Source organism: Salmo salar, chromosome 20, assembly GCF_965601325.2.
Source record: "Salmo salar chromosome 20, fSalSal1, whole genome shotgun sequence".
Lineage (NCBI taxonomy): Eukaryota > Metazoa > Chordata > Actinopteri > Salmoniformes > Salmonidae > Salmo > Salmo salar.
The window spans coordinates 16,262,037-16,289,182 of record NC_138310.1 but is presented as its reverse complement, the minus strand read 5'-3'; the positions used below and the strand labels follow the sequence as shown (position 1 = coordinate 16,289,182).

The window sequence follows — 27,146 nt, the reverse complement described above, 5'->3', positions numbered from 1 at the left end:
CTGGTACTGTACATTTAACATTTCAAGTCTAGGTCAAACGGGGTAGCGTATATGAGAGTTTAAGTGAGACTGCTTATAACAGAGCCACTGATAGACCAAGCGGTTTCAATCTTTTTGACCAAGTTACTCATAGGCTTTAGTTTCTTTGTGCCAAATTAGAAAAAAAAGTTACCAATCTATTTCTGATTTTTTTTGACCATGTCAAGATATTTTTCTTTCTAACAATAACAATAGGTTTTGCCGTGAACCCCTAAATATTAGGAAGCACTGTGTTTACAGATGAGATGTCATGAGGATCCCTAGCAGTCAGCACTATAGTGGAAGCCTCCCACTGGTGACCGAGACAGTGTAATAAAGCCACAACAGCTGTTAGAGACCAAGATCCCATCACCAAATCCAATAAAAAGAGTAGAATTTCATTACAGATGTTCAGCTTTGGAAATGATGGCTCAATCAATAATCATCCCACAAGTGAAAGACGGGGAGTGGGGATGACGCAGTCAAACTCACATTGGCATAGCAGAATCTATATGATTGTTTTAGAGGTTCTCCTCTTTCCAATAGAAATGTCCAGACTTTCTTCAACGGAGCAGGGAATTACATCTCAAGTGGAGTGGTTCAATAGCTCTGTCCACTCCCTTGACAACACAGTTGCTTGCTTAAGAAAAGGCTCAGAGGGTTTTTGATTTTCTATTACCTTTTTTTCTTACCCAACCATGCTCATTTTACATCCAACCCTTTGCAAAAAAAGCCAGACAGTTCTTGACTTATGAGGCAGGCAGTTAAAAATGAAATTAAAGAAAGATCAAGGGTAAAATTATGAAAATGAAATGAAAACTTTTAATGAATGTGCATGCAGCCGATGATCTCAATGTGTGCAATATACAGTACAGTATCAACAGTGCCTTTGGGAAAACGTGCTTCATTTCCTCCTTTCCAATAACTTGCCTTGCATTTCCACTACAGCTAGGCTCTCCTATTCTTACAAGGAGACTGTAGACTTCTCATATGTATCCAAATTGTGAGCGCAGCAATAGAATGTGTCTATTACAAAAGCTGTTATTCTACACTGTAGCACAGACTGAGATTCCAGCTAGTGAACAAATGTGTAAACGTAAACATAAACATAAACGCTCCAGTTACTCTAGCTTATCAAGTGTATCATGAACAGAAAACCCCAGCTCTATGCTAGGCTACACTTTAATTTGCTAACTGAACCCTGAAGTATGATGTTCAGTGTTTCACAAAATGACCCCCCTCATGGTGTATAACATATTACACCAACCAAACCAAAGAGAAAATAGCCACACAGGCAGGTGTGACTGAAAAAGTGGAATGATGGGAAGGAAGTGGGCGCTGTCTCTGATTGGAGGATCCCAGTCTTGTAAACCTTACTCCTCTCTCCAACATGTGCAGAGCGCTGATAAGAAACATCATCCCACTGGCTCATTAATCAAGCGAGCGCACAGTAACCCGCCGCTTTCATATTCTCGTGCCCCTGGACCCCACCACAAAACTAACCTCCACCCCCCCATTTTTATATTGAAAGGAAACAAACTGGACTCCAGCAGCATCTTTAAAACTGCACCTCCAGAACACAGGCACACACACACACACCCACACACACACACACACACACACACACACACACACACACACACCCACACACACCCCCCTCTTCCAATCACTTATACACTCATGACATCCCATCTTTGAGTACTCTCTGCCCCTCACCTTATATAACCTGCGACATGTCATTTATTTATTGTCAGGATTTATTTGTGTGCAATCTTTGTTTTCAGTGCTGTCTTGACTTCCATTGAGAGTCAAGTTTGCAGTAATATTTTTCAAAATTGCTCACTTTTGTATGAATCAATCAGCATGAATTAACTTAACTGTGTGAGAAATGCTGAAACCCCATTTTCCTCATATACCCGGACCCATTCTGTGTGAGGGGGAATATTTATCAGTTTATTTATTTACATTACTACATGTCAAAACTCTTCATTTACCTCATGCATTTGATTGGCTTATAGGAGGCCAGAGCCAGTATTGTAATCATTCATCGGCAGTACGTCATGATGTCATCTGCAAGACTCAGCTACAACCTGACCAATCAAAAATAATATTAATCAGGGGGAAAACTCAACACAACAGAATGTGCAGCAGCTATAAACTGTGAGTATTTCTTTGCTCTAGACACCTCTGTTGGAACAGTCCAATGGAAACAGAAGGGTTCAATCCCAGGCATTTATGTAGTCAAATGTTGATTTGATGGCTTGTGTTGTTTTGACATGAACCCATTTGAATGATTCATTTAGTAAAGCGTTACTACGAGTTGCGATGTCCCATGAGCAGGATAATGTGGTACGGGCAATAGGTAAGGCCACGTGTATTTGCACTGTACAAAGAACGACTATAATACACCCAGGTAATTACTTTCCAAGCAAATGTAGCTAATTAAATGTCATCCCTATATACATTCTTATTTGACTTTTTCGCCATAGACATTGCCAACTTTGCCTTCGAAATTTCTTATTCGTACTTAACAATACAGTGCCATCATATCGCATTGACCATTTAATGTAGGTTATATTGGTAAATTGAAAGAAAACAGTTTGTTTATATTGGCTCATTGAAAGAAAACAGTTTGATATATACACTGACAAAGTATGCACATGTGTGGGTGGATATTTATTCTCACCCACTATATCAATGACAACAACATCTCAAATGAGAACCAGTTAACATCATATTTGAGTATTTTTTTTGTCTGATGAAAAAATATAGCACTGAAATAAAAGAGCTGTACTGAACATACTGTTCACTGTTACTACACCAACACGGATACACTGAGTTAAGATTTACACTTTTGAGAAGACACAAAAGTGATAATTCTTCTGTCTGCAAGTAATGGAAACACAAAGCTTGAGGTCTGTCCATTAAAGAAAAGCAAGTCGAGCACTGTTTCTAGACGAAAACGTGTGACGGACAGCAGTTCTCTCTCCTCTCTCTTTCTCCATTTCGCTCTCATACACTTTCTCTCTCTCTCTCTGTCGTTCTCTTCTCTTTGTCATGGCAGGAGTGCAGAAGTCTTTGACATGTTACTTTGGGTTCTTTGTCAGTTTTACTGATGGAAAGACAGTCACAGCCAATGGCCACTGAGGCTTCACCACATGAGGGGTCCATGTAAAGCCATTTTCTTGATCATAGTGGTCCTCAAAAGCCAAAATGTTACATCAAATAAATAATATTTACTTTATCTCCGATTGTGTGCTCTCCGCCTCTCCTTTTTGAAATAGCATGATGCCTGGGCTTGAAAAATAAAACATCCTCAAACAAGCCCCTTGACAACACCTCTGCGTTTGGGATCAGCTTGATGGTCGGCGACAGCCCACAGGGAGTTTTATAGGGCATGGTTTGCCACGGCGGAGGTCAGGCTGAGCAGCAGCACCCAGACACTGGCACAGACACAGGGTGCCCCATCATCAGGAGGACTCCTGGGTCTAGTCAGGCCATCGTAACCACTGCTGGGCTCCAGTATAGGCTGAGAGGAGGACAACAAAGGAAAAGGTTAGGAATGACTCAGTGAGTCTGAGTGTTGTGTTTTACAGAGAAATGGTAAAACACGGATCCACAGCCACTCCACTGGAATAAAAACATGAATACATTTGAGGCACATATGAAGTATGTTGAAAGCGACTGCTAGTGCAGTCTTTTGGGTGTACTTTCTGCTTTGAAATGTTTTGGCACAGTGCAGAGCTAGCTAAGACATTTCTCCCAATACCGTTTCGGTATTGGGAATTATAGAACATGCATAGCACATATGGGGTTATCATAAAACTACAATTAAACAAGTCTCAAATAGCTGCCCGGGGGGGAATATAAAGTGCAGGAAATATTTACTTTTTCTTGGACAAATATTTAACCCCTTATTTGTGTTCCCTTATTTGTGTAACCCCTTAACTATCTCCATACTTCCATTCGTTTGTATGGGTTACCGTCAGACGAGTCCCGTGACACTTGCGGGGGTCATAGAGCAGAACAGAGCAAAAGCAGTGTGCATTAAGGAAATAGACCCCTGGCTCAAATAGAATCCTGTCTTTAATAAGTGCCTGGTGTTTAGTGATTTAAGCAAATAAACACCCAGGCTATTAATTGAAGTTTTACAGTACTAATTGGCTTCCTAGACATTTGGATACATTTTATTTCTGCACAATATCAGTCAAAACATTGTACTTGTACACATATAGATATAGAACATTTTACCATAGACAAAAGCAGTCAATATGAAAGGCAACTATGTTGTACAATACATTAGGAGAAAGGGTAGAAGGGACATACAGATGAAGAATCCCACAACAGGAAAATAATCTTGCAGCAACAGGAAATGGGAATTATTGTGTGGATTATATAAAACATTTGTAGCTTTTAATACATGGAAATTATGAACTTTAGAAGCCTTTTTACACATATATGCTACAAATGTAAATTTCCTGCTGTGCAGGACATTTCCTGCTACAACAGGGTGATCAAATTAAGATACTACATCTACATCTCTATTGTTCTAGATATTGTACACCCCAGAGTTGCTCTGTTATGCCCACTCTAGTATGGCCTTATTACAGTGAGGGAAAAAAGTATTTGATCCCCTGCTGATTTTGTACGTTTGCCCACTGACAAAGAAATGATCAGTCTATAATTTTAATGGTAGGTTTATTTGAACAGTGACAGACAGAATAACAACAAAAAAATCCAGAAAAACGCATGTCAAAAATGTTACAAAATGATTTGCATTTTAATGAGGGAAATAAGTATTTGACCCCTCTGCAAAACATGACTTAGTACTTGGTGGCAAAACCCTTGTTGGCAATCACAGAGGTCAGACGTTTCTTGTAGTTGCCCACCAGGTTTGCACACATCTCAGGAGGGATTTTGTCCCACTCCTCTTTGCAGATCTTCTCCAAGTCATTAAGGTTTCGAGGCTGACGTTTGGCAACTCGAATCTTCAGCTCCCTCCACAGATTTTCTATGAGATTAGAGGTCTGGAGACTGGCTAGGCCACTCCAGGACCTTAATGTGCTTCTTCTTGAGCCACTCCTTTGTTGCCTTGGCCGTGTGTTCTGGGTCATTGTCATGCAGGAATACCCATCCACGACCCATTTTCAATGCCCTGGCTGAGGGAATGAGGTTCTCACCCAAGATTTGACGGTACATGGCCCCGTCCATTGTCCCTTTGATGCGGTGAAGTTGTCCTGTCCCCTTAGCAGAAAAACATCCCCAAAGCATAATGTTTCCACCTCCATGTTTGACAGTGGGGATGGTGTTCTTGGGATCATAGGCAGCATTCCTCCTCCTCCAAACACGGCGAGTTGAGTTGATGCCAAAGAGCTCCATTTTGGTCTCATCTGACCACAACACTTTCACCCAGTTGTCCTCTGAATCATTCAGATGTTCATCGGCAAACTTCAGACGGGCATGTATTTGTGCTTTCTTGAGAAGGGGGACCTTGAAGGCGCTGCAGGATTTCAGTCCTTCACGGCGTAGTGTGTTACCAATTGATTTCTTGGTGACTATGGTCCCAGCTGCCTTGAGATCATTGACAAGATCCTCCTGTGTAGTTCTGGGCTGATTCCTCACCGTTCTCATGATCATTGCAACTCCACGAGGTGAGATCTTGCATGGAGCCCCAGGCCGAGGGAGATTGACAGTTCTTTTGTGTTTCTTCCATTTGCGAATAATCGCACCAATGTTGTCACCTTCTCACCAAGCTGCTTGGCGATGGACTTGTAGCCCATTCCAGCCTTGTGTAGGTCTACAATCTTGTCCCTGACATCCTTGGAGAGCTCTTTTGGTCTTGGCCATGGTGAAGAGTTTGGAATCTGATTGATTGATTGCTTCTGTGGACAGGTGTCTTTTATACAAGTAACAAGCTGAGATTAGAAGCACTCCCTTTAAGAGTGTGCTCCTAATCTCAGCTCGTTACCTGTATAAAAGACACCTGGGAGCCAGAAATCTTCCTGATTGAGAGGGGGTCAAATACTTATTTCCCTCATTAAAATGCAAATCAATTTATAACATTTTTGACATGCGTTTTTCTGGATTTATTTGTTGTTATTCTGTCTCTCACTGTTCAAATAAACCTACCATTAAAATTATAGACTGATAATTTCTTTGTCAGATCTCTGTCTGATCTCTGTCTGCAAAATCAGCAGGGGATCAAATACTTTTTTCCCTCACTGTATGTGCTTTTCCATAACATTGTTAGCATTTTGAACATTTTCAATTTGCTCTGATTCCTGTAACACCTAGCAAACAATTTGCCTCCAAGTAACTGCAGCTTTCTCAATTTGTGGAGGCACCATTTCCCCCGCAAAGCAATACAGCATATCAACAGAAACATGAAGCATTCCCTCCTCCACTCCTTTCCTCATCTCCACAAATGTAGCCTTTTGAGAGATTGCACTTCGGTCCATTTCCCTGTACAGAGAGAAAACATAGAGTCAGATATGATCTTCTAATAGCAGTGTCTCCAGCACAACACATGGCCAATTTTTTTGGTAGAAAAATACATAGCGAAAAAAAATAGTAAATGGTAGTTATATAAGCACTAGGAGATGTTTTTGTATGGGTTTTAGGTGAAAGGAAAGGCTGCATTGATTATGGAAGAGCTTGGTTTCCAATGTGTGATTGTACAGAGAAATGGTTAAATGACAGTTGCCAAAAAAAAGCAATCGGTTGCTTGACAATGCAGCAAACACATCCGCAACTAAAAGCCAATTAATTAGCAGGTGCAGTGATGTGTGACAGCAGCCTGTTGACATTGGTCCAGATCTCTGTCTGCAGCCAGTATGTATACCGGTACACACACGCGCACACACACACACATATGAACAGGTAGCCTAGCGGTTAAGAGTGTTGGGCCAATAACCGAAAGGTGACAAATCTGTCGATGTGCCCTTGAGCAAGGCACTTAACCCTAATTGCTCATGTAAGTCGCTCTGGATAAGAGCGTCTGCTAAATGACAACAACAACAACAAAAACACTCAGAGAGACATGCACACACACATTCAGAAACGCACCCACACACAAAATATTGTTTGGGATAACAGGATATCATTAATTTAGTTTTGTGAAGGTAGCTTAACATGTAGATAGATGGTGAGTACTTTTTACAATTGATCAGAGCTTCGTTGAACAGTAATGTTCAGATGCTTTTCCTAGGGCTGGTTATTGAGTAACCCAGGGTTGGTCCACAATCAATTACATTTAATTGAGCTGAGAATCAACACAGTGTACTGTAAAGTCAGGGGCCCTCAAGCAAACATTGACTTCTGAAGAGGTGGTTCATTCTCTCTTATACAATGGTGCCATTAAATAATGCATGACTCTCCAAAAAGACTAGAAAAAATGAAGGAATTATTTCCCCTGATTAAAAGCTTGTTAAGACGGGCCATTTCGGGATTTTGGCAATGACGCCCTTTATCTACTTACCCAGAGTCAGATGAACTTGTGGATACCATTTTTATGTCTATGTGTCCAGTACGAAGGAAGTTACAGGTAGTTCCGCGAGCCAATGCTAACTAGCGTTAGTTAGCAACTTCCTTCAAACTGCACGCAGAGACATACACACGGTAAGCAGCTGAACTTTACTGTTTGACGAAGCTCTGATCAATTCTGAAAAGTACTCACCATCTATCTAATGTACATGTCAAGCTACCTTCAAAAAACGAAATGAAGAATATTGTCTTATCCCAAACAATATCCAGGAACATAAATACTGAAAAACAATATGTTGAACTCCCATACTGGAACTGCTACATAGTGAGTTTGTAATTTTCTTAGTCACTTGTAGATACCGGTAGGCATTTTTTTTTTCAATGTATGTGGTACATTTCCACAACTCTTAGTACAAAATGCAAAACAAATCATCAAAAACGACATACAAATGTACGTCTGTAAAGTAGAAACATAAAAAGTATGATATATGTACAGTTGAATGTATTTCTATGATGATGACTATTATCAGAGATGTACTGTATGTAAAACATCACACTGCTTTACTAAAACTGCATTGGCCAATACAGTACTGTAATACCGTAATATATGCCATTTACGTAACAGACACTTTTATCCAAAGTGACAACAGTCTACACATTTTGGTATGTGACCCTAGTGGGAATTAAGTTAAGATGGCACCGACAGACATGGCATCTCTGCTTCTAGCTCCTAAGCAACTTTGCAGTATTTTTGTGTGTTATTTCTTACATTATTAGCCTAGAACATTTTTTGTGTTATTACATACAGCCGGAAATAACTTTTGGATATCAGAGCGGCTGTAACTCACCAGTATTACGACCAGGAATACGACATTCCCGAATTGGATCCTTGTTCATACCCCCAGGGCAAATGAACTCATCTCAGAGGCTGCTCCAAGACGCCGCCGGCGGAGAAGAGGATTCGGAGTGGACATCTAGTCCGACTCAGGAGGCGTGCACACCATCCACCGCTTCCGAGTATATTACTCGCAGTCTCTGGACGATAACCTCTTACATCTAGACGTTCCGCTAGCGGAACACCTGCTCCAATATCCAATGATAGGCGTGGTGCGAATTACAAATTCCTCAAAAATACAAAAACTAAAATTTTTCAAACATATGACTATTTCACAGCATTTTAAAGACAAGACTCTCCTTTATCTAACCACACTGTCCGATTTCAAAAAGGCTTTACAGCGAAAGCAAAACATTAGATTATGTCAGCAGAGTACCAAGCCAGAAATAATCAGACACCCATTTTTCAAGCTAGCATATAATGTCACAAAAACCCAAAAGACAGCTAAATGCAGCACTAACCTTTGATGATCTTCATCAGATGACAAACCTAGGACATTATGTTATACAATACATGCATGTTTTGTTCAATCAAGTTCATATTTATATCAAAAAACAGCTTTTTACATTAGCTTGTGACATTCAGAACTAGCATACCCCCCGCAAACTTCCGGGGAATTTGCTAACAATTTACTAAATTACTCACGATAAACGTTCACAAAAAGCATAACAATTATTTTAAGAATTATAGATACAGAACTCCTCTATGCACTCGATATGTCCGATTTTAAAATAGCTTTTTGGTGAAAGCACATTATGCAATATTCTAAGTACATAGCCCAGCCATCACGGGCTAGCTATTTAGACACCCGGCAAGTTTAGCACTCACCAATATCAGATTTACTATTATACAAGTTTGATTACCTTTTGTTGTCTTCGTCAGAATGCACTCCCAGGACTGCTACTTCAATAACAAATGTTGGTTTGGTCCAAAATAATCCATCGTTATATCCAAATAGCGGCGTTTTGTTCGTGCGTCCCAGACACTATCCGAAATGGTAAATCAGGGTCGCGCACATGGCGCAATTCATGACAAAAAAAATCTAAATATTCCATTACCGTACTTCGAAGCATGTCAACCGCTGTTTAAAATCAATTTTTATGCCATTTTTCTCGTAAAAAAGCGATAATATTCCGACCGGGAATGTCCATTTAGCTAAACAGAGGAAAGAAAACAAAGCTTTCGGTCGACGCGGGCACAAGCCTGAGTCTCACAGTACTGTAACCAGCCACTACCCAAACGCGCTACTTTTTTTCAGCCAGAGCCTGCAAAGCCACGATTCAGCATTTTGCCGCCTTCTGAGAGCCTATGGCAGCCGTAGGAAGTGTCACGGGACAGCTAAGATCCTCACTCTTCAATAAACAGAGACAAGAAGAACGACACCTTGTCAGACAGGCCACTTCCTGCATGAAATCTTCTCAGGTTTTTGCCTGCCATATGAGTTCTGTTATACTCACAGACACCCATTCAAACAGTTTTAGAAACTTTAGGGTGTTTTCTATCCAAAGCCAATAATTATATGCATATTCTAGTTACTGGGCAGGAGTAGTAACCAGATTAAATCGGGTACGTTTTTTATCCAGCCGTGAAAATACTGCCCCCTAGCCATAACAGGATAAAGTAGACGAGCTCAGGGCGAGGATCTCCTTCCAGAGAGACATCAGGGACTGTAACATACTCTGTTTCACGGAATCATGGCTCGCTCGGGATATACTGTCTCCATCCATACAGCCAGCTGGGTTCTCAGTTCATCACGCAGACAGGAATAAAGAACTCTCCGGGAAGAAGAAAGGCGGTGGTGTATGTTTCATGATTAACTACTCATGGTGTGATTGTGATAACATACAGAAACTCAAGTCCTTTTGTTCACCCGACCTAGAATACCTCACAATTAAATGCCGACCGTATTACCTCCCAAGAGAATTATCTTTGGTTATAGTCAAAGCCGTGTATATTCCCCCTCAAGCCGATACCACGACGGCCCTCAAGGAACTATACTGGACTTTATGCAAACTGGAAACCACATATCCTGAGGCCGCGTTTATTGTAGCAGAGGATTTTAGTTCTATCAACACTTTGACTGTAGTACTCGCTTAGGAAAAACACTAGACCACTGCTACTCACCTTTTCAAGATGCCTACAAGGCCCTCCCCTGCCCTGCCTTCAGAAAATCAGATCACGACAACATTTTTCTCCTCCCTTCCTATAGGCAGAAACTCAAACAGGAAGTACCCTTGCTAAGGTCTATTCAATGCTGGTCTGACCAATCGGAATACATGCTTCAAGATTGTTTTGATCACACTGACTAGGAAATGTTCCAGGTAGCCTCTGAGATTAACATTTACGTATACACGGACACAGTGACTGAGTTCATCAGGAAGTGTATAGGGGATGTTGTTCCCATGTTGACTACTAAAACTTACCCAAACCAGAAACCGTGGATAGATGACAGCATTTGCGCAAAACTGAAAGCACGAATCACCCCATTGCGCAAAACTGAAAGCACGAATCACCCCATTTATAACCATGGCAAGGTGACTGGGAATATGGTCAAATACAAACAGTGTAGTTATTCCCTCCGTAAGGCAATCAAACAGGCAAAACGGCAGTACAGAGACAAAGTGGAGTTGCAATTCAACGGCTCAGATATGAGACCTATGTGGCAGAGTCTACAGACAATCACGGATTACAAAGGGATACTAGCCACATCGCGGACACTGATGTCTTGCTCCCAGACAAGCTAAACACCTTCTTTGCCCGCTTTGAGGATAACACAGTGCCACCGACGCATCCCGCTCCCAAGGACTGTGAGCGCTCGTTCTCCGTGGCCAATGTGACTAAGACATTTAGGCGTGTTAACCCTCGCAAGGCTGCCGGCCCAGACAGCATCCCTAGCCGTGTCCTCAGAGCATGCGCAGACCAGCTGGCTGGAGTTTATGGACATATTCAATCTCTCCCTATCCCAGCCTGCTGTCCCCACTTGTTTCAAGATGTCCACAATTGTTCCTGTATCCAAGAAAGCAAAGGTAACTGAACTAAATTACTATCACCCTGTAACACAAACTTCTGTGATCATGAAGTGCTTTGAGAGGCAAGTTAAGGATCATATAACCTCTACCTTACCCACCTCAATTTGCTTACCGCCCCAATAGGTCCACAGACGATGCAATCGTCATCGCACAGCACACTGCCCTGTCCAATCTGGACAAGAGAAATAGCTACGTCATAATACTATGATTATAGCTCAGCCTTCAACATCATAGTACCCTCCAACCTCATCATTAAGCTCGGGGCCCTGGATCTGAATCCCGCCCTGTGCAATTGGGTCCTGGACTTCCTGTCGGGCCGCCCCCAGGTGGTGAAGGTAGGAAACAACACCTCCACTTCGCTGATCCTCAACACCCACAAGGGTGCGTGCTCAGCCCCCTCCTGTACTCCCTGTTCACCCATGACTGCATGACCATGCACGCCTCCAACTCAATCATCAAGAGTAGGAGGCCTGATTACCAAAAATAACAAGACAGCCTACAGGGAGGAGGTGAGGGCCCTGGGGGAGTGGTGCCAGGAAAAAAATGAAGGAGCTGATCGAGGATTCAGGAAACAGCAGAGGCAGCACGCCCCTATCCACATCGATGGGACCGCAGTGGAGAAGGTGGAAAGCTTCAAGTTCCTCGGCGTACACTTCACTGACAATCTGGAATGGTCCACCCACACAGACAGTGTGGTGAAGAAGGCGCAACACCTCAAGAGGCTGCAGAAATGCAGATTGGCCCCTGTAAACGTTTACAGATGCACAAATGAGAGCATCCTGTCGGGCTGTATCACCGCCTGGTACGGCAACTGCACCGCCCGCAACCACAGGGCTCTCCAGTGGGTGGTGTGGTATGCCCAACGGATCACCGGGTCACACTGCCTGCCCTCCAGGACACCTACAGCACTCAATGTCACAGGAAGGCCAAAAAAGATCATCAAGGACATCAACCACTCGAGCCACGGCCTGGTCACCCCGCTATCATCCAGAAGGCGAGGTCAGTACAGGTGCATAAAAGCTGGGACAGAGAGACTGAAAAACAGCTTATATCTCAAGGCCATCAGACTGTTAAATAGCCATCACTAGCCGGCTACCACCCGGTTACTCAACCCTGCACCTTAGAGGCTGCTGCCCTATATACATAGACATGGAATCACTGTCCACTTTAATAATGTAACACAAGTCACTTTAATAATGTTTACATACTGCTTTACTCATCTTATATGGATATACTGTATTTTATTCTACTGTATTTTAGTCAGTGCAACTTCGACATTGCTCGTCCTAAAATGTATATATTTCTAAATTCCATTCTTTTACTTTTAGATGTATGTATTGTTGTAAATTGTTAGACACTACTGCACTGTTGGAACTACGAACACAAGCATTTCGCTACACCCGCAATAACATCTGCTAAATATGTGTCTGTGACCAATACAATTTGACTTGATTTGATTCGAATTGAACCCACAACTCTGGTGTTGCTAGTGCCATGCTCTTATGAACTGAGCCATGTACAGGATCACCACAGTACATAAGTACAATACAATCCCGTAAAATACAATATACAATTACAATACAGGTGGAAGATGTTTGATTGTCATTCCCTTGAGCATTTTTTTAATTTTTATTTTACCTTTATTTAACTAGGCAGGTCAGTTAAGAACAAATTCTTATTTTCAGTGACAGCCTAGGAGCAGTGGGTTAACTGCCTTGTTCAGGGGCAGAACGACGAGCATACCTCCCTCCTTCAGACCATGGATATTATTTTGGGATATTTGTATTTATTTAACCTTTATTTGACCTTTATTTAACTAGGCAAGTCAGTTAAGAACAAATTCCTATTTATAATGACGGCCTACCCGGATGAGGCATGCAATGAGGCATGCAATGATTTCAATCCAAATTTCAATCAGGCTTGGATTCGCCATGCAAAAACGTTTTCACCCAGGTGCATGAACAATGTGGATATTTACTGCGATGCTTATAAGAACCTATGGCCAAATGCTCAAGACAGGCTTGATGCAAATTAGTGCCAGCTAAACATTGTTTATTTCATTTCTTTTGATTACATTTTGAAAGATCTCTTCAATGATCACACCTTTGATCCCACATGGGATAGAAATGATGGAAATGTGATGTTCAGTCAATTTTCATGAGTAGTGCATTGTGTAATGTGAAAACAGTGTAATGTACTGTAATTTACAGTACTGTAGCATACTACATTCAAAGGGCACTTTTTTTCGAGCAGAGAACGATACTGCTTCAGTTGACATGTCTCATATAAAACGTGATCTTGTAACTTGCTGCATGGGGCAGAAATGTCATACAACACCGTGCTACGTTTTTACAGTAGCCAACTGCTTTCCAAATACTTATTTCTGATGATTTGTCCTACGTATGTACTGTATAAGGATAATACAACTGTAAGCATGACATATTTCTCAGCATACTCACAACCTGCCATTGTATACAACTTATTAAAAGTTTTTGTCAAATACTGCATGGAGAATCATATTGACCAGGTACTATTCTTTAAACAGCACTTCAAAACAGTTTTGAAATGTGTATCTTCCATTTTTTGCTATTGGATTAAATGTCAGTTAAAATGTTAATTATAATGACTATCATTACCTGAGCCAATCATTACCTGATGTTTTGGTGACTAAACAAAATGTTCTCATGGTATTTGACAGAAAACGTAGATTTTGAATCACTCAGGCGTGAAAGATGTGTGAAACCCCAAATGAATGCACAATCAAAGGTTCTGAACATAAGATAGGGGGCATTACAAGTTTTATCAGTTTAGAGTTTTTTACCTAGAGTTTTGAAAATATACCACATACATCTGAAAAATTTGCCGACGTGATTGAAAAAAACGGTAATACCCTTCTTAATCTCTATTTCCAAACAGCAGAAATGGTTATAAAATTAGGGGCTCTGTTCTACACACGCAGCACAGAAAGGCAGTGAGCAATGACTTGGGCAATGACAGAGTTGGTATTTTTGGGTCACATTAAAGTCCGTGGAGGCTGGTGGGAGAACTCTAGGAGGATGGGATCATTGTTATAGCTGGAATGGAATGAATGGAACGGTATCAAACATCAAACATATGGAAACCACATGTTTGGCTCTGTTCCATTAATTCCATTCCATTACAATAAGCCCGTCTTCCTATAGCTCTTCCCACCAGCCTCCACTGGTTAAAGTGTTGGCACATACTGTGTCTATGCAAAGGCTGCGCCAATGTAGATTCTACAAGCATTGACCCACACATTTGACCCAATAGTTGTGGCACAATAGATTCCTACGTGGATCTGAACGCACCGAAACACTAACAAAACTGTTGTGGCAAAAATAGAGAAGTAGATAGGCCTAACGTTAGTAGAATTATTATAATAATATAACAATTTATATAATATAATAACATGTACAATTCAAAATACAAAAGCTCTCCATTATTAAATGTTGGCGGCATTCTGAAAGCCTTTCCACTAAATTAATTGAAATCCTGATTGGTAAGGAAAATTGCATTTTTTCATATCTTTATCCATTCAACAGTCCTCCAGTCTCACTTCCTGAAACTTTCCACAGGGCTGAAAATACAGATGTTGCAAACAGCAATAAGACAAAGTAAAATATCACCTAGATATCTCTTCTCTTTCAGTCTCTTCAGAACACAACTTGAGCACAGTTACTGACTGAATAAGGTATAATACCCTGGACATTAGGACATAGCTGACATTATTAAAGCTGCAACATGTAACGTTTTGGGTGACCAGACCAAATTCACATAAAAATGTTAGTTATAGAGCTGTCATTCTCATTGAAAGCAAGTCTAAGAAGCAGTATATTTGTTCTATGTTCTTAAGTTTAGTTTTTTTACTTTCGGATTTGTACACCAGCTTCAAACAGCTGAAAATACAATAATTGTTGGTAATGGAAAATATATTTCACAGCGGTTTAGCGGTACAATGATTCTCTACACTCACCTCGCTTGTTTTGTCACATAAACTGAAATTAGGGGAACTATTACAATTTTAGCAACCAGGAAATGGTGGAGAGATTTCTGCGTAGTGCATCTTTAAAGGAAGAATACATATTTACATGTAAACTAAATCACATAGCCCAATTGTCCTGTTAATGGTGATACTGAATACAGGGAAATTGACTTGAGAGGGAATTAAGTTTGAGCAGCACAGCCAATCCTGGCCTAATGCTCCACAGGGCTAATTTATCAAACAACACTTCAGATTACTTATCGAGTGTCAGGGGGAGCCTGTCCAGCCATCAAACACACGGCGGACTACGCCACTTCATTAAGCATAACATTTCCACTAACTGGACAACAGCATGCGTGTGGTCTTGAGCAGTCATGAGATTTACGAGGCTAGAAAGCTTGTCTTTTGCCAAGAGGAGTCATATAAGCATTCTACCAATTAATCTACGATGGAAGTTTGACACATTTTAATTGCCAAGCATATATGCTGTAGAATGAGGGGCTGCCCAAAAAGTCCCCATCGGCTCCCTCTCTAATTATAAACTTTCTGCTTGAGTAATCACATGTCTTATTGTTTCCTAATTACCATTTTTACTATAAATTAAGCATTGCACTGCAGCGAGAGTGCCACAGAGCGGTGCATCAATACTGACATACACACAGAACCTTTCGAGAAAGCAATTCAACAGCTCCCCTCCTCTACCTCCCACTGTTGTTGTTATCAGTGTGGCTTATTCATTCATTCTCACCCTCACACAATTTTTAAGGTATTAATTTGCTGTCTTTATTACAATGAGGGTCGAGTAAGGCACACTATTGGAGCAGTGTGAGAGATTACTATTTAATGGATGTGAAAGCCAGAAATTGCTCAGCATTCAACATCATTATAGCAGTATTTTCAAACATAATAATGATGCCAGAACAGTATTGTTTTCAGCCATGCATGAAACATGGAATTATAAATATCCCTATAATAGTCATAAAATGAAAACAATGACTTCTCTTGTTTCAAGCTACAATCCTTAATTGAAACAACAACAAAGTGTTCGCACAGACCTCTGTTTTAGTAAAAAGCTGAAGGATGGGCCTAGAGAAATGTAACCACTCTCAAATGCTTAAACTGAGCTACTGATTCAAGGACTGACCATCCATGATACCGAAATTGTAGTTTTAACCTTGTTTTGAGGCTATACAATGTTTGTTTACATTTACCTTGTTTACAAACATTTGAGTAAAACAAGACAGTTGAACTAAGGCATTTACAAGTTAAGTTCTTTAAGAATCGATGGGTACAGTGCATTCGGAAAGTATTCAGACCCCTTACCTTTTTCCAAATGTTGTTACATTACAGCCTTATTCTAAAATTGATTAAATAAAACATTTTCCTCATCAATCTACACGCAATAACCCAAGTTTTTTTGAAAGAATTTTTAGCAAATGTATTAAAAATAAAAAACATCAATACTTTATTTACATATGTCACACCCTGATCTGTTTCACCTGTCTTGTGTCACACCCTTCCAGGTGTCGCCCATTTTCCCCATTATCCACTGTGCATTTGTACCTGTGTTTTCGGTTTGTCTGTTGCCAGTTAGTCTTGTCTCGTCATGCCTACCAATGTGTTTTTCTATACTCCTGTTCTCTTTAGTCCCTGTTTTCTAGTTCGTCCAATTTTGACCTCTGCCTACCCTGACTCTGATTCTGCCTGCCATTCTGTACCTTACGCACTCTGCCCTGGATAACCGACCTCTGCCTGCCCTTGACCTGTCGTTTGCCTGCCCCCTGTTTTGTAAATTAACTTCTGTGATTCGAACTGTCTGCATCTTGGTGTTATCCTGAGTTCTGATAATAACAGAATTATTCAGACCCTTTGTTATGAGACTCGAAATTGACCTCAGATGCATCCTGTTTCCATTGATCATCCTTGAGATTTTTCTACAACTTGATTAGAGTCCACCTGTGGTAAATTCAATTGATTGGACATGATTTGGAAAGGCACACACCTGTCTATATAAGGTCCCACAGTTGACAGTGCATGTCAGAGAAAAAAACCAAGCCATGAGGTTGAAGGAATTGTCCGTAGAGCTCCGAGACAGGATTGTGTCAAGGCACAGACAAAACATTTCTGCAGCATTGAAGGTCACCAAGAACACATTTGTCTCCATCATTCTTAAATGGCAGAAGTTTGGAACCACCAAGATTTTTCCTAGAGCTGGCCGCCCGGTCAAACTGAGCAATTGAGGGAGAAGGGCGTTGGTCAGGGAGGTGACCAAGAACCTGATGGTCACTCTGATAGAGCTCCTGAGTGACTCTGTGGAGATGGGAGAACCTTCCAGAAGGACAATCATCTCTGCAGCACTCAACCAATCAGACCTTTATGGTATTGTGGCCAGACTGAAGCCACTTCTCAGTAAAAGCCATATGACAGCCGGCTTGGAGTTTGCCAAAAGGCACCTAAAGGACTCTCAAACCATGAGAAACAAGATTCTCTGATCTGATGAAACCAAGATTGAACTCCTTGGCCTGAATGCCAAGTGTCACATCTGGCTGAAACCTGGCACCATCCCTACGGTGAAGCATGGTGGTGGCAGCATAATGCTGTGGGGATTCAGCGGCAGGGACTGGGAGACTAGTCAGTATCGAAGGAAAGACGAACGGAGCAAAGTACAGAGAGATCCTTGATTAAAACCTGAGCCCTGACTTGAACCCGATCAAACATCTCTGGAAAGACCTAGAAATAGCTGTGCAGCTACGCTCTCCATCCAACCTGACAGAGCTTGAGAGGATCTGCAGAGAAGAATGGGAGAAACTCCCCAAATGCAGGTGTGTCAAGCTTGTAGTGCATACTCAAGAAAAGTCAAGGCTGTAATCGCTGCCAAAGGTGCTTCAACAAAGAAATTAACAAATGGTCTGAATACTTATGGAAATGTGTTATTTCAGTTTATTTTCATAAATTTGCAAAAATAAATGTTTTGCTTTGTCATTATGGGGTATTGTGTGTAGATTGATGAGGCAAAAACACAATTCAATACATTTTAGAATAAGGCTGTAATGTAACCAAATGTGGAAAAAGTCAAGGGTCTGAAGGTCTGAATACTTTCTGAAGGCACTGTGTGTTTCAAATTTAGTCAGAAAGTCATTTACATTGCAAGTTAAAGCGTACAGTTAGCTAGCTAGCTCACACCGACAGTGTCACAAGCAAAGCATCCCCACACCATCACACCTCCTCCTCCATGCTTCATGGTGGGAACCACACATGCGGAGATCATCCGTTCACCTACTCTGTGTCTCACAAAGATATTCCATTATTTGTTATTTTTATCTCTTATTTTTTGGGGGGTATTTTCTTAAAACTGCACTGTTGGTTAAGGGCTTGTTAGTAAATATTTCACTGTGAGGTCTACACCTGTTGTGTTTGGCGCATGTGACAAATACAATTTGATTTGATTTGACAAAGACACGCTGGTTGGAACCAAACATCTCAATTTGACAGATTTCCACCAGTCTAATGTCCATTGCTTGTGTTTCTTGGCCCAAGCAAGTTTCTTCTTCTTATTGGTGTCCTTTAGTAGTGGTTTCTTTGCAGCAATTTGACCATGAAGGCCTGATTTATGCAGTCTCCTCTGAACAGCTGATGTTGAGATGTGTCTGTTACTTGCACTCTGTGAAGAATTTATTTGGGCTGCAATTTCTGAGGCTGGTAACTCTAATGCACATCCTCTGCAGCAGAGGTAACTCTGGGTCTTCCTTTCCTGTGGCGGTCCTCATGAGAGCCAGTTTCATTCTTAGTGCTTGATGGTTTTTGCGACTGCACTTGAAGAATTTTTTTTAATTCTTGAAATTTTCCTGATTGACTGACCTTCATGTCTTAAAGTAATGATGGACTGTCATTTCTCTTTGCTTATTTGAGCTGTTCTTGCCATAATATGGACTTGGTATTTTACCAAATAGGGCTACCTTCTGTATACTACCCCTACCTTGTCACAACACAACTGATTGGCTCAAATGCATTAAGAAGAAAATAAATTCCACAAATTAACTTTAAACAATACAGACCTGTTAATTGAAATGTATTCCAGGTGACTACCTCATGAAGCTGGTTGAGAGAACGCCAAGTCAAAGGGTGGCTACTCTGAATAATATACTTTGATTTGTTTAACACTTTTTTGGATACTACATAATTCCATATTTGTTATTTCATAGTTTTGATGTCTTCACTATTATTCTACAATGTAGGAAATAGTAAAAATAAAGAAAAACGCTTGAATGAATAGGTGTGTCCAAACTTTTGACTGGTACCTTAGGTCAAAAGCATCTTCATACTTTTTGTGTTGAAAAGATGCATATTTGGATTTATATACTCATCATAAATTATTTTTACAGTGTGAAAACAAAACGGATAAACAAACATGTTTTCCCACTGCACAGCAACAGTTTTTTTCTACCTATCCCAGAAAATAAACCTGGGGTTATTAGCATTGCAGACAGGGTTGGGGAGTAACGGATTACATGTAATTCGTCACATGTAAGGGTTTACAAAAAAAACGGTAAATGTAATCCGTTACGTTACCAGCAAAAATATTGTAATCAGATTACAGATACTTTTGAAAACTAGATGATTACTTAGAGGATTACTTTTAAATTCAGAAAGGATGTTTGTGAAAAAAATCTATGAGATTTCTCTGTTTTCTCAATGACGATACGGATATCACTTATTATTGATATCTACATAGCGCATTGATGTGAATCACACTGCTGCTCTCTCAATTAGCTATTTGCGCCTTATGGATTGTGGTTGTTGTGGATGGCTGTTCACAAATCTAAATGTGTATTTGAACCCAATAATGGTTGAATTCAAGAAGTTTAAGCTGCCTATCAATCATTGTTTTTGAAACCAGTGGACAGCCAGTGAAAAATGCGCTCTTGCAACAGCTGCATAGTGCAGATCCCAGCATATGGAATAAAATATAAATCTAATTCATGCTGATAAAAAAATTATCCTTAGGCCTAATGCTCAGGCTCGCACACTTTTGATGGGGCAATCTGTAGTTGCTACATCAATTTTTTTATTTATAAATTATATATATTAATGTAAAGATATAATTTAATCGTATTATTATATGTAGTAGAAAATGATTGGTTAGAAGAAGCCTACATAACCAACCCATAAAGTAAATCCATATATGGCCAGCCATGTAAACTTTAACATTGATTTATTGTGCAATAGATGTCGTTCAATTGGTAACATACATTTTTGTCTTCTTCAAAGGCCTCTTAAGGGGAAACTAATCTAAAAGTAACTGAATGTAATCATATTACTTACTGAGTTTGAGTAATCCAAAAGTTATGTTACTGATTACAATTTTGGACAGGTAACTAGTAACTGTAACGGATTACATTTAGAAAGTAACCTACCTAAACCTTATTACAGAACATTCACACAGAAATGGTGTAGAACTGACATAATTCTGTTTCATGTAGAATAGTGATTCTTGTCAGCTATGCATCATCTGCAACATTCAAAATGTTTCAAAAATGTTAACCAGTTTTAATTAAATATATAGCTATCGGTGATTAATGGGTCATGTTCATTTGGCACCTAAAGGACTAACATGTACTGAAACAGGGAGGGACCTTCTGGTCTTGTCCAATAAAAAAACATTCATTTGTTTACAGTTACAAAGTGCTTTAAAACATTTCCGTTCTGTGCCCTAATGAACACGACCCTGGTTATTTGAACTTGGCACCCGGTGCTAGCTGGTGATATGCCTGCATACCTTCCCGTGGGCTTCATCTTCAGGCTGTACGTCATTGGGGTTGTATGGCTCTGAGGTGCTGACTGAGGTCTCTAATCCAGGCTTCATGGAAGGGGTAGGTGGGACAGACTCAGCTTTGTGGAAGAGACTGTCTGTTCCATAACCGAATGCTTGAATGGAATTTCCTGTGGGGGCAAATGATAAAGTCATTTGTCTAGACTGTCTTCCCAGTGTTGGGGCAGCTGACAGTCAGCCCTAAGTCAACTTTTTGGTCCTCTGCCCAATTTTAGGGTGTGGGTGTTGATCTTCCTATTGCTTCACTACAGTTTGCACTGTTCAGTTTGAGACTGCTAAACTTAGTCAGCTGCCTGCATGTTTTATTGAACTTTACCTACTACACCCTATAATAATACACTGTTCATCATATGATTATAACCTTATCATTTTGGACAACAAAAATGTGCTATAATATACCTCTTTATCTTAGAAAGTAGAGAAAATATCAGCCACATACAGGATGTTCATCCATAGACACCATGGCCAAAGCCTTTGACTCATAAGAATACTCACTCAAACCTTTTATGTTGCAAAAAGGTTTTTGGTCAATTTACGACAACAACACGGCCAAATAGCCCTGTAATGTCTGCACTCGAGTTGATGAGCCCTATTTGTTTGCCAGTAAGTATCCAGCAACATCGCACTGTGAGATGGAATCTTTTAAAAGCAAATAAATGAGCCTGTAAAGTGAACACAAAATACTCTGCAGGGGGAGGGTGACAAATACATCTCCAGTCAGCTTTGCTGATGGGTGGGGGTAAACCAGGACAAAGTACCTTTTCACTCTGCTTGTCCATTTTAACAGAACACATGTTTCTTTCTGTTCAGGCAGAAAGAAGGCAAACCGTGTAATTGCTTGGCAACCACCTCCATTATAAGGTCACCATGCAGAGATGACTTTGACTAGATTTATGTGACTGATCAGATTCAGAACATTCTCAAACAAAGGAAACATTTCCCCCTTTCGGAGAGAACAGAGAGCAGTGACACATGCAAAGAGAGCTTGCATGCACCGCGAGCACACCCACCCCCACACACATGCACGCGTACTGTACACACACATAGCATAGTAAAGACATAATGGACTTCAGATTTCTTATGTAAAGACATTCCATGGGGTGCTTGGATATCTCAGCCTTGGGTTGGTAACAAATCTAGGACGAATGACAAAACTATGAAGAACATAGTTCTTGTGATTTCAAAAAGTATTGTAAATTATCTTAATATGCTGGCCAAGTTAAGACGAGTCTTGTTTTTATTATGACACAAGTCTTGTTTTTGTTAAGACGAGTCTTGTTTTTATTATGACACAAGTCTTGTTTTTGTTAAGACGAGTCTTGTTTTTATGCATATCTTTGCTGGGGTGGAAAGATCATCCAGAGAAGTGCTAGGGGAATAAACTAATAAATCACTAAAGTTGGCTAGAGGGCTCCTTCAGCGGATGCTTTACTGCATCCAAATGTTCTACCGAGTGATTAAGCTCATTGCCGACAGCAATTCCATTTTTTTATGACTTCAGATGTTTTTTTAACCCTATTGCTGTTACCTGCAGGGACGAGGCTGAATACGATTAGCCTGTTATCTAATTTTACATAACATGTACCATCTCTGTGGATTTATGTCCCCCCCCACTTAGTGTAAAAGAGCAAAGCTCCATCTATTTCTGTTTATCTTATCCAGTTCCCCTTGACTGCAAAGAGGAGATGCTGCATTTTTGTATTCTTTTCCAAGAAGCCTCCTCAGCTACAAGCCTCATCCCTCATCTTGCAGACTCAGCTAAAAGTGCACCACGGCAATCTATTGAAATGGTCTGAAAGCATTATCCACACAATGGAACATGTTAAAAGCACTGGTATTGTGTACTTCTGATGATATTGGTGAGGCGGTAGCCTTGATATTTGACTACTAAATGGTGCCATTAGGATGCTTTCTCTATCCTTTCACATTCCCATGTCAAGTTATATCCATTAGATGATCTATTTTCTCATACACTAATATTTAAGGATACATTTGCACACACTGTACATAGACTTTCTTTTTTTCTTCTTTTCTCTATTGTGTTATTGACTGTTTGTTTGTTTATTCCATGTGCAACTCTGTGTTGTTGATTGTGTGTTGTTATTTGTGTCGCACGGCTTTGCTTTATCTTGGCCAGGTCGCAGTTGTAAATGAGAACTTGTTCTCAACTGGCCTACCTGGTTAAATAAAGGTGAAATAAAATAAAATACAAATATTTATCTGGAAATGACATGCAATAATTGCTCTATCCCATAATCTGAACAATGAAGGAATATTGAGATGTAATTACTTGACAAGAAATGGCTCACAATGTATCTTGTCTAGGTATGTAAAATTCCGAGAACTTTCAATAAATTCCCTGTTTTTCCCTAAATGCTGGTTGGAGAATTCCCGGAATCAGGAGGGAATAAGCAGGAAATTCTGGAATCCTCCAACTAGGATTTCTGCAACCCTAATCTTGTCATTTCAAACCAAACACAATGAGAGGTCAAATAGGACTATAAAGGTTGATTCTAGCAATGAGCTATGAAAAGAAAGGAACAGTCATCTAATATTGTGAATGAAATAACTGCTACAAGACCAGTCAGTCAATATTACCCATACCCATATACCCCATACCTCACAGTGCAGATATCGCCTTTAAACATTTTTATATGTACACAGTGCATTCGGAAAGTATTCAGATCCCTTGACTTTTTTGTTACGTTACAGCCTTATTCTAAAATTGATAAAATAGGTTTTATCCCCTCATCAATCTACACACAATACCCCATAATGACAAAGCAAAAACAGTTCCTCTCAAGCTCTGTCAGGTTGGATGGGGAGCGTCGTTGCACAGCTATTTTCACGTCTCTCCAGAGATGTTCGATAGGGTTCAAGTACGGGCTCTGGTTGGGCCAATCAAGGACATTTAGAGACTTGTCCCAAAGCCACTCCTGCGTTGTCTTGGCTGTGTGCTTAGGGTCGTTGTCCTGTTGGAAGATTAACCTTCGCCCCAGTCTGAGGTCCTGAGCGCTCTGGAGCAGGTTTTCATTAAGGATCTCTCTGTACTTTGCTCTGTTCATCTTTCACTCGATCCTGACTAGTCTCCCAGTCCTTGCCGCTGAAAAACACCCCCACAGCATGATGCTGCCACCTCAATGATTCACCGTAGGGATAGTGCCAGGTTTTCTCCAGACGTGACGCTTGGCATTAAAGCCTGATTGGTGGAGTGCTGTAGAGATGGTTGTCCTTCTGGAAGGTTCTCCCATCTCCACAGAGGAACTCTGGAGCTCTTTCAGAGTGACCATCGGGTTCTTGGTCACCTTCCTGACCAAGGCCCTTCTCCCCCGATTGCTCATTTTAGCCGGGCGGTCTGCTCTTCGAAGAGTCTTGGTGGTTCCAAACTTCTTCCATTTAAGAATGATGTACAGTCAATTAAATTTACCACAGAAGGACTCCAATCAAGTATGGACTCCAGTCAAGTTGTAGAAGCATCTCAATGATGATCAATGGAAACAGGATGCACCTGAGCTCAATTTTGAGACTGATAAGGTATTTCAGTTCTAGATTTCGCTTTGTCATTATGTGTGTCGATTGATGAGAAACACTTTTTATTTCATCCATTTTAGAATAACGCTGTAATGTAACAAAAAGTGGAATAAGGGAAGGGGTCTGAATACTTTCCGAATGCACTGTATATAAACAGACCCCAAATCTACCTAAAAACAGCTAAAATATGTTAGATGTGCCAGTTCTCTTTCAGTTTAGAGGGAAAAACACTACAGATTTGAATGATGGTGCTTTTAAAATGATATCAGAAGTGGTCTTGCATGTGTTACAAAATCTATTTTGAAGGCAAGCTGGACTCACTCAAGCAGGTATTCTCTGTGAAGTCCCTCAGAAAGCTCTCACACTCCTCTTCCTGGTTCCCACTTCCTTTACAGGTGCACCATGGGGAGACAGTCCAGTTGTTGTAGCTGCCATCCACATAATTTGGAGTCATATCTGTCCCTATGGAGGTGAGAATAAAGCTGCAGTTACAGATAATTCACAGGTCACTAATGGATAATAATGGACTACATTTACTATAAACAGCATACCTACCTACACGGGCTTACAGTATGTTACTAATGGCGATGGGGCCTACATTGTGCCATGGAGCTGGGGGGGGGGGGGGGGGGTGAATTAACACTAGTATGCTGATTGATGCTTATTTCAGATGTGGAGTGTCAATACGGAAAGAGCTAGCTTGTCATATTAGTTTACAAAGATATTACCAAAAACAGATGTTCTGTTGCATAATGCTTTCAGGAGAGGAATGCTTTATTTGTGGAAAACACATCATACTGTGTAATCCAGAACAACTAACAAGAGTAAGTTTACACTAGAGATGTCTGACACATTGATAGTAACTATCAACAATTAAATTACAGATAGGTGGCAGTGGGAAAGCTATTACTAAAGAGTATTTTAAGGTCACTTAAAGTAGTAAAAAATAACTCCTATCATTTACCGCCTTCATTGTACTGAATAGTGTCAAAACATTACTAAGGTGCTTTAAAATGTCTACTGGTATGGAAGGATGTCTTTGCGACGCAAATGTTAATTTTTCTATTTGAAGAACATTTACTGTACAAGTAAACAGATGGTAATTAAAATATCTTAATGAAGTAACACTCTCACTCTCCCATCATCACCTCCACTCAGCCACTGATGTAAAATGTGTTTAGGGGAAGAAACAGAGGAGGGGTATGGGGATCACTTAACCTAAAGTCTGCAGGTATTGTGCATTATAATGTGATTATAATGAATTATAACACTTGTCATAAGCATTTATTAACACGCTAAAATGTGTAATTATCATCTCCAATGATCATGACAAAAAAACAGACGTATTGAGCCAGTAATAAAACATTTTCTGTCATAAGGAGATATGACATTATATAAGCCTTAAAATAAGCCATTATAAAAGCTCATACATACAGTATAACAACGAATAAAGCATTATACTTGCAGGTTTAAGTTAAGTTTTACCAGGGTAGGTAGCCCAAAATCCCCTGCACTCACCAATGAGGCCCGCGTAGGAGGCCAGACAGGCCTGGTAGTTGTCCTCATTTGGGCAGCTGCTGACTGTGTGCTGAGTCACCATGCAGTTCATGTGGAAATCAGCCAGTCTAGACCTGCACACAAACAAACACAGTGAACTACATCATCAACACACACCCCGGAAGTGTGCTTTTTGCTATGATCGGATTGCTCATAGTTCAACAGAATCTCACTAAGTGTACGTTTGAGCATGTTAGCTAAACTAATGTCTAATTATCTAAATAAAAATGTCTAATAAATGTTGCCCCGTTTTCACTCACCGCCGCATGAGGATGGACCATCCACATTGTTGGGACACATAATCAGACCTCGGTTCAATTACTATTTAAGGTATTTAAATCACTTTCAAAGACATTTGGAAGTAAGTATTTTGACATTCTATATTTGAAAACACGTAGTTGAATATTGGAATGTATTTGGAAATACACTTGGAAAGTGTTGGCTTGTATTTTCAAATACAAATACAAACTCCTATGCACTTGAACTGATGCCTGTTTGGTATTTTATAGGAAATTATTTGAAAATACTTTAAAAGAATTACAATTGATGTAGTTGATTCGGGCCACATTATTTGAAAATACTCAAATACACATTCATTGACTTATACAACCTAAATAAAAAATTGATGAATTGATGAATTGTTGTTGTTTTTCACCCATCTACACACAATACCCCATAATGACAAAGTGAAAACATGATTTTAGAAATGTTAGCAAATGTATTGAAAATTCAATACAGAAATATCTCACTTAGATAAGAATTCACTCCCCTCAATACATGTTAGAATCACCTTTGGCAGTG

The 27,146-nt window shown here is 40.2% G+C and overlaps 1 protein-coding gene across 1 annotated transcript in view; it reads right to left on the bottom strand.

Moving 5' to 3' along the window:
* Positions 1-1,713: 1,713 nt before the first annotated feature.
* LOC106580054 (GDNF family receptor alpha-2) overlaps positions 1,714-27,146 on the bottom strand; it is a 73,928-nt gene continuing 48,495 nt past the window's right edge. Inside the window, exons 5-8 of the mRNA XM_014160630.3 lie at positions 26,307-26,419; positions 25,110-25,250; positions 21,204-21,367; positions 1,714-3,547 (exon numbers count right to left, since the gene is read on the bottom strand). Of these exons, the coding sequence (XP_014016105.1) occupies positions 3,407-3,547; positions 21,204-21,367; positions 25,110-25,250; positions 26,307-26,419 (559 nt within the window). The 3' untranslated portion in view covers positions 1,714-3,406. The remainder of the gene's footprint in view (positions 3,548-21,203; positions 21,368-25,109; positions 25,251-26,306; positions 26,420-27,146) is intronic.